Here is a 20,402-nt window from a genome sequence, read left to right on the forward strand (position 1 = left end):
TCTAGGATAGGTTGCCTGCCTTCTTTTTCTAGACTCAATTGAAGCAGTCCTTAAGGCTCTAGTTATCTATATCTTGGATTTGGGAATCTTGTCAGTTTTTGTGTTTCCTTTCAATTCTTAGGAATAAAAACTCATCTGCAAAGCTGCTGGGCCCATTTGCTTCACAGGTTGCCAGTGGAACTCTGACATGAGCAAGGAATCCCAGCCAATATTCTTCCCAAGCTGTTACAGTATTTTGGAGCCAAGGTAATGAGGCCCTCTGCTGCTTACTGACACATCTGTCATCAGCTGTCCACTGCAGGCACAGGGAACGGCAATGCTAAAGTGTGAAGAGAGGGAATGGGGTTAGTTCAGGGAGGTGAAATTAATTCAGCATGGCCAGCATAGAGGAGCTGAGTTGCAGCAAGAACCTGGAGAGCTGGACAGGCGCTACATCATGGAAAACATTATGTGTCATACTCAGGAAGATGGACTGTTAAATCCTGAATGCTTTTACCAGAAAACATTTAGCAGTATACTTTAAAAAAAAATTTATTTTCTTATTCAAAAGCCATACACATTCAATATAGAAATTTTACAAAGAGCAGAAATGTGCAGAGAAAATCATTCTTAATCCAATCACCTGGAGATAAACTCTTTTAAACATTTTGATAATGTTCTTTCAACCTTTCTATGCATATAAACATGAATGCATATTAAAAAGAAAACAAAATAAAGCTTATACTATATACATACATGTATATATATATTGCTTTTTAACTTGCCTTTTCATAAACACTTCCTGATCATTCAGTTGCCTTTTAAAAAATGATTTTTGAAGGGCTACAAGGTATTCTATTATATGGCTACGTTACAGGTTATTTAATTAACTTATTGTTGGGCATTTGGGTTGTTTTAGTTTTTTTGCTATTGTAAATAACATCTTGAACAGTTTTGTGCACTAATATATATATATAATTTTTATACATATTTACATACTTAAATCCAAAAGTGCAATTATCACACCAAAGCTGAGTATTTTTAAGATTTCTGATGCAGCTCATGCCATAAAAAGTTGTATGAAATTACACTCTCACTAGTTAGATCTTAGAATGTCTTCTCAGCTCTTTCACCCACACTCGAAGTTCTTGTTCTTTTAAAATATTTACAGCTTAGTTTCTTAATTTGATTTTGTGTGTTACTAGTGAATTTGAACATTTTTTCATGTGTTTACTGGCCATTTGTGTTTCTTTTCTTCTATTTTTTTGTTTTTTAAATTCCCTATTCATGTCGTTTGCTAACTTTTACTTTTGGTCATCAACTTGACTTTTCATATGGTTTATTGTTTATGGTGTTTATTGACTTTAATAAAATTAAAATATTTAAGTAGCCAAATCTACCAATCTTTTCCTTTATGGTTTCCTCCTTCGCTTTTTTGCTTAGAAAGTTCCTCCACTGAATAATTCTGATCACTTCTGGTTTGGCACTGCCAGATTCCAATAGATTTTTGCTCAAATAAACTCTTAAAAGAAAAAAAAAAAAGACAGTTCCATCATTCTGTGATCAACTTGTTTTTTTAAACGTGTATTTCTTCTAGCTCTTTTAAGATTTTAATTTTATTACTTTGGGATTTCATTGTGACAATGTGAGATAGAGTTGTAATCCTCCCTCCCCAGTACAGTGCAGCTAATCAGTTATCAGACACAATTTACTGAATAATCCATCCACGGGTCCAAATGCTACCCTTATAATCGCTGCTATCATCGTCCCGGGGTTTCATCTATTGAGAGTTAGTGGAAAGAGGGTATGTAGGACAGTGAATAAACACCATAGGAATAAACAGTACTACCGCAGGTGTGAACATTTGGGCCAGGCAGAGGAAGGACAGTAAAAGAGTTGTGCCTATTAATATTATGGTGACTGCTATAGGTTTTTAGTTTAGTAGTGGATTAACCACATATGGAATTTTCAACATAGTTGCTTATTAAAATAGATAACTGAAAAAGTTAAAGAGCAGGAAAAATAAAGCAGGGCAATCTTCCCCAAATAAATAAACCTATATTTATAGGTTTACCTATAAACCTAATTCCACAATCGTCTCACGAGCCATCTGTCACATGGACTACGGTCCTTTAAACAGACCTCACGTATAAAATTTGAGAGAGGAAGTTCAGATGAAGGTCTTGAGTCTTCGAGGATAATTTCACTTAGACAAAACGAAACATTTTTAATTGTGGCGCTCATCACCAGCGCAATAACCACCACAGAAACAGCACTGCCCCCGTATTTTCATACCAACATCTCCCTGAGGAGCTAAGGCAATTACGACAGGGAGAAACGATCAACTCTAGCGTTTTGAGCACCAGATTCCTGTTTTTTTTCCGTTTGCAAAGGAAACGCGGGAAACTGGAGCCTGGAGACGTTAGGCCGCAACAGAAAGGGTTATTTTTCACTCGAACGGTAGTTTTCGTAAGTGCGAAAGATACCAAAGTGGGAAGTACAGGTTACAACCCAGAACTTCCTGGGGGCGCCGCAGCCCCCGGCGCAAGGGTGCCCGCAGCGCCGCCGGCCTGGAGGAGGCGAGCGCCGCCCGGGCACGCCCCTCCGCTCCCGTCCCCGCCCTCGCCCCGGGGGGCGCAGTCGCCGTGACGTGAGGGGCTGGAGGAGGCGTGGGGCCGCGCAGCTGGGCTGATTGCCGGAACTGGAGCCCTCTGCCGGGGCGGGGGGCGCGCGGGCTCCGCGGGGCTGGCAGGTGTGCTGCGCGTGCACCTGGCGAGCGATGGCGCCGGACGCGGGCGCCCCGGGATAGCGTGGGCTAGGTGGCGGCGCCCGGCTGGGGCAGCAATGGGGCTCCTTCGGCTGCTGCTCCTGGCTGTGTTGGCGTCGGAACCGGCGGCGGCCGCCGGAGCCGAGACCGTCGGGAACTCCAGCGAGGGTAAGGTCGGGGGCGCCTGACTGCTGCAACCCAAACTTGGTCTTGCATTTCTTGCAAGGTCAGAGTCCACCCCGGGGTCTGTCCGCGCAGCGGGGGAGGCGGTGAGTTCAGAAACGGCAGGAATGGATCGAGGTCCTTTCCTGCAGAAGGCAAGTCCCATTGCTAAGGAGGCCTTAATGTCAACCTCCTGATTTAGGCTGGGGGAATGGGAAGAGATAGGAAACTCTCTTGTTCAGACACATTATTCTCTCCCTTAGGGTGCAGCCATGTTTGTAGGTTTTATTTAACACATTAAAACACCTCTTTGCTCCCAAGTGGCTGGTCTGAGCGTCTGGACTGCGAGGCTTGATGCAGCCAAGGTGCAGCGGGTTTTTGTACTCCAAAATCTAGGTGCTTTTCACACTGGTTATGCTCTACGGAGTTTCAGAGGAAAAATGAACCCAGAATGGGACTTTAGACCATAGGTCATGTGCTTGGTGAATGGATCTTAGTAATAGTTGGTGGTTTGTTAATATAAACTGTAAAAAGCGTTAATTGTATGAAGCTGATAATCATGTGCTTTTCCATGGGGTCAAGAACATTCTTGGTTTTGTTTTGAGCTTAAGAGACTAGTTGTAGTTCTGAAACATAATATTTTCTGAATAATGTGATTCTGTTTCTGAATGCGTATCTTTGAAAAGCACTTGTGCAAACTGAATCCTAGAATTTTTGCCTAGAATTTAAGGCCAAAGCTGAAAAGGGCGGTTATAGTTTTGCAGAAAAAATAGCCTTATTTATAACAGGGCGCTAACATTCACTGCGTGCAGCATGTGCCAGGTGCTTTTCATGGCAGTGTTATTTAATCCTTACCACCCTGTTAGATAATTATTGTCCTCACTGGTGGAGGATGAACCTGAGGCCCAAGACGATGCTCACTACACAAGTAAACAGCTAAGAGGGGCACAGACAGCAGATGAACCCGTGTGTCTTGCTGTCAATTTCATGGTCTTCCACTTCTACAAAGCTGCCCTCCAGTGAGAATGTTTTACTTAGTGTGGTGCTTTACACTTAATTCTTCTCTGAATTCTCATTCCTCAAAGTAGATTCTCCCTCCCTCATATGGCTATTTCCATTCTTCCAAGGTGAAGAATCTGAGAGATTGAGTTTGCAGATGATCAGACGAGAGAAGGAATTTGAGAAGTTAATGTCTTTCAGACACTGTTTCTCACCTCTGTGATTACAGCACTGTTATTTCCTCAGCCACATTATTCTTCTGGCCTTGCATCAGTATTGCTGTTCTGTGCAGAAGAGGGACAGCAGGTGGGAACTTGACTGCTGAGGGTTAATGAAAGCCCATATTCTCCACATCTGTCAGATAAAGATCAGGGCGGAAATTAAGGAAGACTTAGTTCCAGACTTGCATGATCCTCCTGGAAAATGTCTGGATTTCTGTTTGAGGTTTCTGATGAGTATACAAACTCGAAATTGAGTAGCTGCTGTAACTTAGGAGGATTTACCCATCTCTAGCAGAAAGAGCTAAACACCTTGACTAGTGGCTTAGAAGCTAAGTGAATCTTTGAAGGTGGCAGATCGAGTTCTAGAATGTCTGAGGATGGTGCTTTCTGTGACCAGCAGGAGATGAACCATACATCTAAACAGTTTTCCCTTCTCTTGGAGTCCCGGTTCCCTGCTACCGTGAACACCTTTCATTATTGATTCAGGTTCATATCTGGTAACTCACAGGAACTTACCTAGTGATTGGAGTTGAGCAGAGTGCTCTTTGAACCTTCTCCAGTTTGTGCTATCCATAATGCTTAAGGAAGGTAGCAGGCCACTTGTGTAGTTAGTTGCAGGTGTTCTCTTTCTCTCAAAAGTGTGTGCATTTTTGTGTTTCCTTTCACCTTTTAGGGCTAATGAAAATTCATAAGAAAGTATCAATGAGAAAGTAGGAGGGGCAGTTGAATGCTGGCCCGCTCAAGTATCTGAACGGTTTTTGTTTTTAATATTCCATCTGAAGAGAATTATGAAGACTAACCGTTGACAAATCTGTCCTAGAATTTTTCTGTTGAGTTAAAGCAGAAACAGTGGAGGTACATTTCAGTAAATAGTAAAAAGGAAGAGGTGGAAAATTTGAAGGTTGCAAGTTTAGGATCTGATTGAGAAAGAAAAGGAACATATTGGGATTGGGCAGCTCTTTTTAGAATGGAATTATTGGAAGGAAAGAGTGACTCTGGGTAGGAATGGAGGAAGGGTATGAAAAATAGAAAAGGGTCCCCTGCTGTACGTTAGATGACAAGAAACATTTTTGCCAGAGAAAGCAGAGGAGAGCTACAGCTTAAGTGCTCAGTCTCGTGTTAGACGTTTGCCCTGTAATAGCCTTCTTTTTTGTTGTTAAATTTATTTATTTTCGGCTGCATTGGGTCTTCGTTGCTGCACGCGGGCTTTCTCTAGTTGCCGTGAGCGGGAGCTACTCTTCGTTGTGGTGCATGGGCTTCTCATTGTGGTGTCTTCTCTTGTTGCGGAGCACGGACTCTAGGTGTGCAGGCTTCAGTAGTTGTGGCACGTGGGCTCAGTAGTTGTGGCTCGCGGGCTCTAGAGCGCAAGCTCAGTAGTGGTGGCACACGGGCTTACTTGCTTCGCGGCACGTGGGATCTTCCTGGACCAGGGCTCGAACCTGTGTCCCCTGCATTGGCAGGCGGATTCTTAACCACTGCGCCACCAGGGAAGCCCTGCCCTGTAATATCCTTGATGTGCTGTCTTTCCTGTCCACTCCTCAAGTCATAAGATCTAATTATCCCTCAAAAAATGTTTCTGATGCATCCTTTTCCAGATGACTTAGAAGTGCAGTTAAGTTCCTATTAACCTCTTCAGGATATATTTTTGTATTTGTGTCTTCCTTTGCCATGTCTGTTTTTATGAGTAGAAATGAAATGCAGTTTCTGCCAGGCTAGACTGTTAAAGTTGTTTTGACTTTCACTATATTTCCTTGTCAGTCTGTGGAAGTCACTTTCTCAACTCGCTGTTCATGATGGATGTGCTGGGTGTTTTATACCTGTTAGACCTCTTCTTCCCACTAGTTTATTTGTAGGAGGACCATACTGACTGCCTGCATTTGTTTTTTCTTTTTTTTGATAAGGACATGAGCCTCTGAAACATTGGAAAGCTAATAGAAACTAATAATGATATTGTGTAGTATTGGACAGTTTACAATTTTTTCCCCATTTGATACTTTCAGCAGCCACGTGATGTATGCAGCACGGTTAACTGCATTTTACCATGAGGGAACTGAGGCCCATAGGAAATAATTACTTGTCTGAGGTCACAAAATTCAGCTGTCATTTACCAAACATTTACTGTGTGCCAACCAGGTGCCTGGCACTGTGTGAGGCTCCGGAACATCAAATATGAAAGGGCCCTGCAAGTCAGGACTCAAACCATAACTGGTTTGTTTAATATACAGTATTCTATAAAAATTGTGAAATGGCTCTTGGATTGCCAGAGGATTTTCACACAAAAGTTAGATAAAGATAACTAAGAATAGGAAAAAATATAGCTTTCCTTCCCTAATTCATCAAATGTTGTGTTAGGAGTTCTCACGCCTGGCTGGACATTAGAATCACCTGGAGCCTTGAAAAAAAGGCATGTTGGTGAAGAGACAGCTAGAAATTGAAATAGAAAATAAAAAGTAAATTTATAATACCATCAAGAAATATTAAATATTTAGGGATAATTATAATGGGATATGTTACAATCTCTATAGAGGAAACTATACAACATTCTTGAGATAAATTAAGAAAATAAATAGAGGGATATCTCAAATTCGTAGATTAGAAAAATTCTGTTATAAAGGTATCATTTCTCCCTAAATTAATACATTCAGTGCCATCTCAATCAAATCCCAGCAGGGTTTTTTTTTGTGGAAATTGACAAGCTGCTTTCTGAAATTTATATGGAAATGAAAAAGGGCCAAAAATACTCAAGACAGTCTTGAAGAGGAAGAACAATTTGGGGCAGAAATTAAGACAGTGTAATATTGGTGTTAGGATAGGCAAATAGACCAATGGTACACAGTTAAGAGTCCAGCAATAAACCCTCACATATGTCACTTGACTTATGTGAAAGGTGGAATTGCTGAGCAGTAAGGAAACTACTTTCAATAAAGGTTGCTGTGTCAACAGGATATTCATATGGGAAAATGAACCTTGACCATCCCGCCTCACACCATACATAAAAATCAGTTTCATGTTGATTTTAGACTTAAATGTGAAAGGTAGAACAAAGTTCTAGACATTAACATGGGGAATGTATCTTCCTGATCTTGGAATGTGTTGGCAAAGAATTCTTTAAAATCATAAAGGAAAAGCTTGAGAAATTGGACTACATTAAAATTAAAACTTCTGTTAATCTAAAGGTATCGAGAGTGAAAAGACAAGCTATAAGAGTGGGAGAAGATATTTGTAACACATATCTGACAGAATACTCATATCAGTGATGACTAAAGAGTTCCTAAAATTCAATAAGTACAGATAATCCAGTTTTTAAAATGGGCAAAAGGCTTAACAGACCCTTTCACAAAGAGGATATTTAAATAACCAATAGGTAAAACAAAATGTTCTTACCAAGTGTTGGTGAGAGTATAGTGTAACTGGAATACTTCCTCACAAGCTGATAGAGGTCTAAATTGGCAAAACCATGTTGGATAACTGTTCAGGAGTATCTACTAAAATTGAATATAAGTACACCCTGTTACCTGATAATTCTACTCACAGGTTGTACCCAATAGAAATGTGTACATGTGCACCAAAAGACACATACAAAAAATTGTCTGAATGGAGTTATTTATAATTACTCCAAACTAGAAATAGTCCAAATGTTCGTTAACAGTAGAATAGATAAATAAATTGTGGTTTATTTATTTCATGAAGCATACAGCAATGAAAGTGAATGAATAACAGTTACGATAGCAGCTGGGATGAATCTCACAAATAAAATGTTGATTTTTAAAAAGCTAGACACAAAAGAATTCATGCTATATGATTCCATTTAATTACATTTCAAAAAAAAAATGCCCATCTGTGGTGTTAAAAGTTAGGATCATGGTTACCTCTGGGGAGGAGGGAAGAGGTAGTGATTGGAAGAGGCCACCAGGAGACCTCTAAGAGGTTAGAATGCTGTTTCTTGATCTGGCAGTGTAAACTTTGTGCACTTTTTTGTAGGCATTTTAAAATTTTTTTTTTTTGCTGTACGCGGGCCTCTCACTGTTGTGGCCTCTCCCGTCGCGGAGCACAGGCTCCGGATGCGCAGGCTTAGCGGCCACGGCTCACGGGCCCAGCCGCTCCGCGGCACGTGGGATCTTCCCGGACCGGGGCACGAACCCGTGTCCCCTGCATCAGCAGGCGGACTCTCAACCACTGCGCCACCAGGGAAGCCCTAAAATTTTTTAATTAATTAGTTTATTTAGGCTGCGACTGGTCTTAGTTGCAGCATGCAGGATCTTCTTTGCGGCATGCGGGATTTTTTTTTTTTTTTTTAAATTGCGGCATTCAAACTCTTGGTTGCGGCATGCATGTGAGATCTAGTTCCCTGACCAGGGATAGAACCTGGGGGCCCCCTGCAGTAGGAGCACGGAGTCTTACCCACTGGACCACCAGGTAAGTCCCTGAATGTTATTTTAAAGAATATTTGTTTTGTAATTGATACTTGAACCCTAACCCCAGGAATTTTGATTTAACTGGTTGGAGAGGGGCCCAGGCAACAATATCTTTTAAAAAGCACCTTCAGATAATTGTAACGTACAACCAAGGTGAATGACCACTGTATTAGAATTCCTTTCTAAGAAGGACACCTCATAAGCACTACAGAAAATATGAAAAATAGGAAATGTGTAAAGAAAAGAAAACATTATTTAAAATACACCCCGTAGGTACCTGTTTTTAATAGCCCTACTTACTTTGTCAAGTGACCAGTTTTTTAAAAATAATGTATACAGTGTCTCTCCCCTTTGTTGTCTGGCTTCTTTCTGGTTCTTGTCACAGGCATTTGGCTGGGGAAAGAGGGTTAGTAGGCATCACCTTCCTTTCGGAAGCTTTCGGAAATCTGTTTCTGAAATGGCAGGTGTTCTTCTCGAAGAAGTCGGAAGCAGAGACTGTCACTTACTGTTTTGGTCCTGATCATTTTATATTCTCACAGAAGCTGTTTTCATTTCTGATTTTCTTAATGAGAACAAGACTTCTTAGTTATTTTAACTATTTTAAATCAAAGGTGATCTGCTACACTGTCACAGCAAAAACCTTCTCAAATAGGTTTATTGCTTGGCATATATATGTACACACACACATATGTATGTTTTTTATAGAGTATTCTTTCACAAAATAGACTATTTCTTATTTCTTATTCATGCTGGGATAGTAACAGCCTATATGTTCATTAGTAAGGGATTGGTTGAATAATGTTTACCTAGAATGGGATATTATATAGCTTTTAAAATGATAAAGCTAGAATTATCTGTTGATGTGGAAAGATATCTAAGATCTGTGAAATGGCTATACCAAACATATTTGTGTCTTTCTTTTTCCATCTACATAGAGATGCCCATGCTGATATCTGCCTAAATCCTGAAAGGTGTATACCAAACTGTTAATAGTGATTATTTCTATACAGTGTACTTGCTGGAGGAATTAACTTTCTCTACAGTTCTTGCCTTTTAAAATATGGCTTATGTATGATCTGGAACAATATTACCATTTTAAGGGAAAAACAAAACAGGTGACACCTGTTGAGTGTTGAGAGTGTCACCATTTTGTCTAGACTGTGTCCCTGTTTTATAAATTTCACATGAAGAGTTGAGGTAGAACCTGTGTTTTGAGTGCCATCAAGGAAGGAGGTTTTTTTCAAATTGTGCATTTCATTCCTGGTAAGAACGCCTCATTATTGCTATAGAAATCTGGTAAACAATGAAATGTGTAAAGAAAAGGCACTTAGGGCTTCCCTGGTGGTACAGTGGTTAAAAATCTGCCTGCTAATGCAGGGGACACGGGTTCGAGCCCTGGTCCGGGAAGATCCCACATGCTGTGGAGCAACTAAGCCCGTGTGCCACAACTACTGAGCCTGTGCTCTAGAGCCCGTGAGCCACAACTGCTGAGCCCGTGTGCCACAACTACTGAAGCCCACGCGCCTAGAGCCCGTGCTCTGCAACAGGAGAAGCCACCGCAATGAGAAGCCCGCGCACCACAACGCAACTAGAGAGAAACCTGCGCGCAGCAACGAAGACCCAATGCAGCCAAAAATAAATAAAATAAAAATAAATTTTAAAAAAAGAAAGAAAAGGCACTTAACATACATTCCCAGGAATACCTACTTTTATTACCCCTACTTATTTTGTTAAGTTACCAGTTGTTTAGTAGTATATTTTAATTTCTATGGTCCTGTCTTTCCTTACTGTCTTTTAAATCACTGAACGTTTTGGTTCTCCAAGTATTTCTGAGTTGTGATTTATCTTCACCCTTGTGTGATAGATTAAGGAAGCGTTAAGAAAACCAACACTTCACTAACTGATAGCTTCAGTCTCTTCCAGGGCTTATAAATGTTCTGGGTAGTATTTTGATTCAAGGCCCATGTAATGGGAGACAGATGTAAAGATCATCAAAAATTTCTAAGATAGGCTTAAGGGCAAATTTAAGTGTAAGATAAGTGATTATAACCTTTACGAATTTACTTACATCAGTTCTGGTCACAGTATTCAATAATAGGCAGAGCGACTAGTCCGTAAGTACTTAAATAAGTATTTGTCAAATAGAGAAAACGGGATGGGGACAGACTGAAAAAACAGAAAAACTGAAAATGTAACTCGAAAAGGCAGGCCGGTAAGTGAGCTGAGTGCTTTGGACAGTTAAAGGATGGAAATCCAATTAATTCCTAGGAAAACAAACTGAGACTGCTCTTAGACTGGAATTTGTGGATAGTTTTAAGAGTTGGAAGGTGGAGAATGGATGGGACCAAAGTTAAAGTGCAATACATGAAAAGTTTTTAGGGCCGTTTACCGAGGTCTACTTAATTTTATGTATAATTTGGTTTCCTAATAAAGTAATCCTGATGCTGGGAATACCTGGAATATTAAAATGTTCCTTGTTCCCCTTTAAAAACAAAAAAAAAACCCCAGAAAGCTCCCCACGTTTTCCAGACTTCCGTAGATTCTGTTAGCCACTTCCTAATATTTTTACCTCTATTCAGGCTGGAGTTTTGTTCCACATACAAGGTGAAATGTCTTTCCAGTTACATAAATAGAAAATACACCACCTTCATTTGTCATTGTTACAACTATTAAAATTTTCTCAGGATTTTTAGAAATTAAATCAGAACCACAAATAACCTTTTTTTCTATAATCAATTAAAAAGTTATGAAGATAATATAATAACATCATGGAGTTTGGGGAAATTTTATAGAGAGTAACCTTTATTCTAGTTCTAGCAATGTTTGTATGTTCTGTTTGGCTTTCTTGGTTAGCCTTTCTTGATAGTCTTTTTTTTAATCATCCAAATGGAGTACTTGTGTTAACTACAAGAACAACAAAAAGTGCTGAAAAAATTAGCCTTCTTAGGAAACGGTACATAAGAATGAGTTAGTGTCTGGGGTGTTTTCTTTTAGCTCCCACTGACTCAAATTTCCTTCTAAAATAAAACATGGTCCTTCCACTGTGGGACTCTGGTGACTATAATCTTTACCTCATCACCTACTTTTCATCTCTATTAAATTGGAATCTTTTTTTCTATTTTGAGGTTCCAGCCCCCAAGACTGCTTATGTAATGCTTGCAGGCTCCTCTGCTGTTTATGCAAAGACATACTGACTCTAGGGCAGGGGGTGAGACGGGAACCCAGAACCACACAGAAGTCAAAGCAGCCTATTTAGTGGATCCCTTGAGAATTAGGTTAGAAAAGGAAAGAACTGGTGAGCAGCTGGGAGATAAGACACAGTGAGTGAGTGAAACACAAGCAGACATTGCAGGCAAGTGGACAAATGGGAAAGCCTAGGTGAGGTGTTGGAGAACTTGTTAGAGCCTATCTTTTATGTGGACTCTGAACTTGATCCTTAAACAAACGAAAAGCTCCTTCTTCCAGAAGCCCTATGATTCGTGAAGTTCCTGGTGTGGACACTCAATAGACATTTTTGCCTGTGATGATGACACCTTCCTTTGCGAGCTGAGTACTTCGGTCCCATTTGACAGATGAAGAAATTGAGGTTTAAGGGAATTAAGTAACTTGCCTGAGATCACACAGCTAGTAAATGGTGGGGTAAAATTGAAGCCAGATGTGTCTCTCTAGCTGGGCTGACTTCAGAATTCACTAGATTGTAATAATCTTTAGTACCAGTGCATTTACGATTGTTAGTAACTCATCAGGGTTGTTAATCCTTAAATTCAGGGACTCTGTTCTGAATAGAGTTGTTATTGCTGCGACCAGAAGGGGGATTTTCCTGGGCTCTGGGAGCCAGGCACCTTGAACGGCCTATTTTTCACATCTTTTTTTTTTTTTTTTTTCGGTACGCGGGCCTCTCACTGCTGTGGCCTCTCCCGTTGCGGAGCACAGGCTCCGGACGCGCAGGCTCAGCGGCCATGGCTCACGGGCCCAGCCACTCTGCAGCATGTGGGATCTTCCCGGACTGGGGCACGAACCCGTGTCCCCTGCATCGGCAGGCGGACTCTCAACCACTGCGCCACCAGGGAAGCCTTCACATCTTTTGAAATATCTTTCTTCCCTTTAGGTTCTCAGTTCCACCCTTTGTAGCTGAGGCACCCTGGGTGGGCAGCTTCACCCCTTTGAGCTTCATTGTTCTCATCAGTGAAATAGGAGCAGTAATAATAATATTTATCTCAAGGGTTTTTCTGAGGATTAAATTTGCCATGCATTTGTGTTTAAGTATGCAGTTTGTACAAATCGCTGTTAGAGATATAAGTGTTACAATGAAACATTTCTCTCCTTGTAGGTCTTCTTGAATTTTCTGTGGGGAGGTTTAGATACTTGGAGCTCAAGAAGCCCTCTCCAGAGGAAGCTATTTTGCGTCATATTTCCAGCAATGTCACTTTTCTTATCTTCCAAATACATTCACAGTATCAGAATACAACAGTTTCTTTTTCTGAGGTAAGTACAAAGAGTTACTTCCATAAAAGTCATTTCCACATTTTGGGGTCTTGTATTTAGCATGAGCGGTAGAGTTTTTTTTTTTTTAAAGACATTGTTGGGGGTTTTTTTGGCTGCATTGGGTCTTCGTTGCTGCGCGCGGGCTTCTCATTGCAGTGGCTTCTCTTATTGTGGGGCATGGGCTCTAGGCGCACGGGCTTCAGTAGCTGCAGCGTGTGGGTCAGTAGTTGTGGCTCACAGAGCACAGGCTCTGGCTCTAGAGCACAGAGCACAGGCTCTGGCTCACAGAGCACAGAGCCTGGCTCTAGAGCACAGGCTCAATAGTTGTGGTGCACAGGCTCAGTTGCTCCGCGGCATGTGGGATCTTCCCGGACCAGGGATCGAACCCATGTCCCCTGCATTGGCAGGCGGATTCTTAACCACTGCGCCACCAGGGAAGTCCCGAGCATTAGAATTTGATGCCACTTTATGTCTTAAATTTTTTTTCTTTTTTTAACAGGAGGGGGAAAAAAGAGTTTATTTACACGTACAATGTGCGTATACGTGGGAGATCGCAGTAATGCGTAATTCAAAGAGGTGGTTAGAATTTGGGGCCCCTATACCATCTTAACAAAGGGTGATAAATTTGTGGAGAAGTGTATGTCTTAAATTTTTTTAAAAAATAATCAAGATTGGGTCCTGTCAAGTTAGTGGTTTAGACTGGCTAAGAGGTGAGTATCACAGGCCTTTCTTGAGTGGTGACCTCTGACCTAAAGAAGGGTGATGCTCCTGAGTTTGGGGGAGGGTGGCTTGTACCAAATGTCTCCTGTCTGCAGTTAAGCTTTCCTCATACTTCCCACCTTTTCTTTTTCTTACCCTAGTGTGTCCTCAGTGATTTTTACCTGAGAGTACATTTTAATGGGTTGGCTTTGTCATTCAGCCATTTAGTGTTGAAGTTTATTAAGACTCCTGTAGGATCAGCTTTATTCTTTGGAGTCTCATGGAAACAAAAGAATCCTAACACTCAGTTTTAACCAGTGCAGTGCTTTGCTTCCAGCAGCATTTAGGACCCTGTTACAGAGATCATCACTACACCCCTGAACCTCAACCTCAGCTCTGGGAAGTTTCTCAAATGTCCTGGGTCAGCTTAAGCTATTAAGGCTCTGCCATTTATGTTAACCTTTTACAAATCTATTTATATTTAGTCTATATGACCCCCTAGACAAATAAATGAATTTCATTCTGTATAAAGTTGTGCTGCGTTTTTATGTGTCCTAAGCCTACCTTCTAACATTGTGGTATTTGCTAAACAGAGCTGTCTTAGTCCAATTCCTATATATCTTATGGGCACTGGTCACAGTATCTTTCAAACTAAGTGTTTGGTATTTTTTGTTCCTGCTTTCCTGTCTCTGCCACAAAGGTTTTGAAGTTGTGTGTGGTGATCTAATAGACTAGAAATGGAAGGGTTTGATCAAGGAAAAGAGGAAGGAGTAAGTTATGTTAATTGAAGAGATAACAGTGTCTATGACCCATATATATATATGTTTTGTTTTGTTTTTATGACCCATATATTGATTTTGCCTGAGTTCTTTGCAACCAGAGCAGAGATCAAAGCATGTTAAATTTCATAACTTTCTTAGAAGGAAGAAGCATGTCAGTTCTTGAGGGGAAGCAAAGTTTTTTTCTGGCACTAAATTCAAATGGAAACTTTCTATTCAGGCCCTTACATAGGATACATAGTAAAATGGCACAGAGATAATTTCCTTCTTAATAATATCATAGCAAAGACAACATTTGAAGGAAGAGAAAGGATGGAGAAAAAAGGCATTTATATTTATTGCATGCCCACTGTGTGCTAGGCCAGTGATCCTTAAGCTCCTGGGGCCATAGACTTGGAATTTGCTGAAATCTCAGGACTCTCTACCTGGCAGAATGTATGACTACATCTGTATAATTTCATGGGGACCTCTGGAAACTCACTGGGCCTCTGGGGCTCCTAGTTAGGAACCCTTGCATTTGGTTTTCCACGTAGTTAATTTAATTCTCGTAACAGTTCAACCAAGTAGTTCTAATGCCTATTTTTACATTTGAGGAAACTGAGGTTAGATAAAGGGAGGCCAGCATTACTAACGTGACAAAAATGGCCTGGATGAACAGCATCTTGGGCCTCGGTCTTCATGCAGAAAGGATCTTAGTTATCCTTAATTATAATCGTGTTCCTTTCTTGGGCTGCCTTTAGTTCTCACTGTATTTATACGGCGGAGAACATGATAACCAGAACTGCACATAGCTCTAGAAGTGAGTCTGTGAAGAGAACTTTCTGTTGTAACTTCCTGATGAAGTGTGGCGCTTTGGAGTTTCTGGGTCATCTTGGCAGTTAGTTTTTTTTTTTTTTTTTTTTTGCGGTACCCGGGCCTCTCACTGTTGTGGCCTCTCCCGTTGCGGAGCACAGGCTCCGGACGTGCAGGCTCAGCGGCCATGGCTCAGGGGCCCAGCCTCTCCGCGGCATGTGGGATCCTCCCGGACCGGGGCACGAACCCGTGTCCCCTGCATCGGCAGGCGGACTCTCAATCACTGCGCCACCAGGGAAGCCCAGCAGTTATTTCTTTGAAACTGCTGACCCTGTAGTTCCTCACTTAGTATTTGGGTCATTCTCTTTTACGCTTGTCAAATTGAAACCCATCTGGCACTTTTTTCTTTCTATTTCCTTAGCTTTAAGAAAACACTCTGAATCTACTACCTCTTAACTTAGTACTTTGTTATTCAAAAAGCTTTCCCAGCAGATGGGGGCAGGGGATGGGAGAGTGGCTGGGGTGTGAGGAAGGGTTAGAGCAGGGCACAAAGAAGGTGATCTGTGTGTTCACTGTCTTGGTTGTGGTGATGGTGTCAAAGGTGCCTACATTTACCAAAACCTACCGTTAGTATACTTTATGTGTAATTTATAATATGTTAATTACAACTCAGTTTTTTTAAAAAGCTTTCCAAGAACTGAACTCTTTGGGGTCAGAGCTTATGTTTTTGTCTTGGTAGTGGTCAAGTTAATTTGTATATCGGGACCACAAATGGAGGCTGCACCAATGGCTTGGTCCATGTCACAAATCTAAACCTAAGTCAGCCTGCACTTACAGGGAACCCCTGTCAAGGAAACCTAACTTACACTGACCACAATCTTCCAGCTCAGCTTAGCCTAGAAAACAGGACCCTCTCGACTTTTATGGAAATCCTGACCTAGCCAAGCATGCCCTTCTAATGCTCTAAAAAACTAGTTCATGCCCCACATCCCTTGGGAACAGGACTCCACAGCTGGTGAGGCGCTGTCCTCCCCCAGTCCATGGGTTGTTCTCCCTTGAATAAGGGACATCAGACTCATTACTAAATTGTTTTAGTTTTTTCATTCACACAGTAGTTCTTAACCCAGTAGTCTTAGTACTTGACATAGTAGATCCTAACTGAGAGGATTGAAAAGCTTGGGGATTTTTCTGTGTATCTGCTATCCCTGATCAAAGACGTATATTTTAAATAGTTCCTTCACGTGTATGTGTGGTCACGTGCACATAGAGGTGAAAAGAATTCTTTAATCATCTAAGGAGGATCTGTTTTTATTCCTTTTTGCTTTGAGAAGCTTTGGAGTAGGGCATGCACACTAGATCCACTCCAAAATTTAAGCACTCTGCTCAACTCCCAATTCATGATGACTCTTCTTTCCTTATTGCAGACTCTCCTTCCCAATGCCTCGGGAACAGGCACTGACAAAGGACTGGTTTTCATTCTTAGACCAGAGCAGAGTATATGCACTTGGCACTTGGAGACTTCAGACCCTGAGCCTGTCCAAAATGTGGCCATTCCACTCTCCTACTCGGAAAGCGGTAACCTTTCTATTGTCGACTCCCCGTTACTCTCCAGAATGCGGGACTTGTGTGTGAAAATTTAGGGGAAACTATAATCCTATTAAAAGTGTTTATTATAAGTACAATACCTTGAGTCAGAAAGGTATTAACAGCAGGGGAGTCAGAGAATTAGCATGATGACTGAAAGCCCAGGTAGGGAATAGGAGAACACATTTATTCATTTGGAAAACATGTAAGGAGCCCTTGGAGAAGCTGTAACAGAAAGACAAGGCATGGTCCTTCACACATTAGTTGGTTATCGGAGGCCGAGGAAGACGTGGAAGAAGAATGGGGTGTTTGGAGGATGGTGAGCAGTGGGTGTGGCTGGAGCCAGGGTGTGAAGGGCCTGGGGTACAATGTGAGGTTTGCCGTCTATGCTGAGAAACATAGCGAGTTTTTTTTTTTTTTTTTTGCGGTATGCGGGCCTCTCACTGTTGTGGCCTCTCCCGTCGCGGAGCACAGGCTCCGGACGTGCAGGCCATGGCTCACGGGCCCAGCCGCTCCGCGGCATGTGGGATCTTCCTGGACCGGGGCACGAACCCGTGTCCCCTGCATCGGCAGGCGGACTCTCAACCACTGCGCCACCAGGGAAGCCCTTTAGCGAGTTTTTAAGCAGAGGAATGATCTGATGCATTTCATCTCTTAGAAAGTTAACTCTAGAAGCAGTGTGAGGAGTGGGTTGGAGAGGGCATAGCAGAGTCAAGACAGAACAGCTTTCAGGACTCACAGTGAGAAATGAAGATGCGAACAAAGGCCCCTAGAGGGGGCTGGAGAGGAGGAGCTGGGTTGAGATATTCAGAAGGTAGAATTGACAAGACCCAATGACCAGTGGTTATGGATTGTAAAAGTGGGGAGCATGGGCTTCCCATTTGGACAGCTGGGAGGTGGTGATGCAAAATAGGCATGGAGATAGGATTTTTGTGGTGCTGGATGTTTCAGGGGGTTGGGATGAGGTAGATGGTGACTTCAGTTTGGGACACATTGAATCTGAGACCCTTATAGGACATCTGGATGGAAATGTATAGTAGGCAGTTTAAAATAAGGGCCTGGAGTAGAGGTGTGAGGTTAGATACCCAACTGAATAGTTGTTAGTAAAAGCCATGGAAGTGAGTGAGATTGTCCAGGCATGAACTTAGAGATTTAGGGGGGAAAAATAATAGCAGATAACTTCCTAGTGCCTACCACGTGCCAGACTGTTTCTGGGGGATGCTAACTGCTGAAGAATAATTGTAAGACTAAGGAGTAGACAGGAAGGTAAGAGGAGAGCCTGGACATCCTGCGTTAAGTAAGGAGTGGTAAATAGTACTTTGCAGAGAGATCAAGAGAGTGACTGAAAGTGTCCATATGATAGCACAACCCAGAGTCAGTGGTGGCCTTTAATGAGAGTCATTTTAGTGGCACAATGAGGGTGAAAACTAGATTATAGCGATTGAGGAGTGAAGGTGAGGTGAGGAAATTTACATTCTTTTAAAGTTCGGTAGTAAAGGGAAGGAGAGGTTGCAATAACTAGTAAAGGAGGTAGAAGCCAAAAAGAGATTGGAGTTGAAGAAAGACAGTGTTATGTAGCAAAAGGGTAATTACCTGATGAAAAATGATAGATTTCAAGCTTCCCTCAGGGTCAGTGCACAAGAAAATTTATGAACAGTGGAGTGTCAGTTACAATACACATGCTTTTCTCAGCTGTGGTAAATATTTGTAAATGCAGGGAAAGGAGAGTGTGAAGGAAGAGCACAGAATTCTGAGAAAGATTCCACAGAATACTGAAACAGTGCACACTGGGTATCTCCATTCCAAATCTGCAGAGTTCCAGCAGTTGATGCAAACTAAGAACTCTGGGAATGATTGGATGAGTGTATGAAGTTGAGATCTTAAAAACCTTTAAATTGGTTTACCTTGTTCTTAGCTTCTCCACTTGAGTCTGCTGTATACAGTTCTTTGCATGGAATTGAACTAATGTCAAGTGACTTCTTTAAGTGTTGTCTTGCTTAAAGGTTATGAATAGGATTTCTAATAAGAAAAGAAGAGCTGTTTTAACCACATTATTATTATTATTATTTTTTTGCGGTACGTGGGCCTCTCACTGTTGTGGCCTCTGCCGTTGCGGAGCACAGGCTCCGGACGCGCAGGCTCAGTGGCCATGGCTCACGGGCCCGGCCGCTCCACGGCATGTGGGATCCTCCCGGACCGGGGCACGAACCTGCGTCCCCTGTATCGGCAGGCGGACTCTCAACTACTGCGCCACCAGGGAAGCCCTTAACCACATTATTAATGTAACTTAAATACCCCAAATTTATTTTCTGTTTAATTATACATATGCTATTCTAATACGTGGTCTTGGGGTTCTTGAGATTTTTAAATTTTTACTCTTTTATATATACACAAAGACTTCCAGCAATGAGGATGACACCATCTTCCTCCCTGTTGAAAGACTCATGTGAAAAGTGGACACCCTTCTTCTGTATACTAAAATCGAATAAAAACTTCTCTGTGTAGGAAAGGCACACATTCAACATTTGGCATACAATTTCAAGGTGTTCATGGAGCCCCTGAAACCCACTCTTGGATGCCAGCTTAAGAATCTCTGCCTCTTCTGACCTTTTTAACTCTAGTGCAGAGATTGGCAAACTCCAGAGCGCAAGACAAATCCAGTTCGTTGCCTGTTTTGTACATAAAGTCTTATTAGAACATAGCCCAGGGACTTCCCTGGTGGTCCAGTGGTTAAGACTCTGTGCTCCCAATGCAGGGGGCCCAGGTTCTATCCCTGGTCAGGGAACTAGATCCTGCACGCTGCAACTAATATACCATGTGCTGCAACTAAGACCTGGCACAGCCAAATAAATAAATAAATAAATATTAAAAAAAAAAGAAAAGCAACTAAAAATCCGATACTTAAAAAAAAAAACAAAAGAACACAGCCCATTCGATTCCGTATCATCTGTGGCTGCTTTCCTGCCACAAGAGCAGGGTTGAGTAGTTGCCACAGAGACCATCGAGTCTGAAAAGCCTCTAAAATATTTACTATCTGGCCCTTTACAGAAAAGGTCTTCTAATCCCTGTTCCACAGCCCGTAACCTCAGTTAACTTTACCCTTAGTCCATGAGGTAGTACAAAACCAGAAGCCGTCTATTTAACTTCTATATTGGGAGTTCTTATAAGGGGTGGGGTTCTGTTTTTCCGAGTGTGGTTTGAATATATAAGAATTCTATGTTAAGTAACTTACTTGTTTTCCATCCAGATCCTATCCCTGGTGGTTGTAATTTGGAGTTTGATTTAGATATCGATTCCAACATTTACCTGGAGTATAATTTCTTTGAAACAACTATCAAATTTGCTCCGGCAAACCTAGGTCATGCGAGGTATGTCTGTCCCCGACTCCTAAAACTCCTTTTAGGACGTGCATTGCTCGCTGTTGTGTAGACTGAGTAAATTCTCTCAAAATCCATAGTTTCTCTTTAGCAAAATTGAATTGCCTAATTTTTTTTTGGAATGGAAGTAATTTAAGCTTTGT

The 20,402-nt window shown here is 41.7% G+C and overlaps 1 protein-coding gene across 1 annotated transcript in view; it reads left to right on the forward strand.

Moving 5' to 3' along the window:
- The first annotated feature begins 2,717 nt into the window (after window positions 1-2,717).
- The window catches only part of TM7SF3 (transmembrane 7 superfamily member 3), a 37,627-nt gene continuing 19,942 nt past the window's right edge, over window positions 2,718-20,402 (forward strand). The window contains exons 1-4 of the mRNA XM_065887566.1: window positions 2,718-2,914; window positions 12,874-13,028; window positions 16,723-16,873; window positions 20,130-20,250. Of these exons, the coding sequence (XP_065743638.1) occupies window positions 2,824-2,914; window positions 12,874-13,028; window positions 16,723-16,873; window positions 20,130-20,250 (518 nt within the window). The 5' untranslated portion in view covers window positions 2,718-2,823. The remainder of the gene's footprint in view (window positions 2,915-12,873; window positions 13,029-16,722; window positions 16,874-20,129; window positions 20,251-20,402) is intronic.

The sequence above is a fragment of the Phocoena phocoena genome, chromosome 11 (genome assembly GCF_963924675.1).
Source record: "Phocoena phocoena chromosome 11, mPhoPho1.1, whole genome shotgun sequence".
Lineage (NCBI taxonomy): Eukaryota > Metazoa > Chordata > Mammalia > Artiodactyla > Phocoenidae > Phocoena > Phocoena phocoena.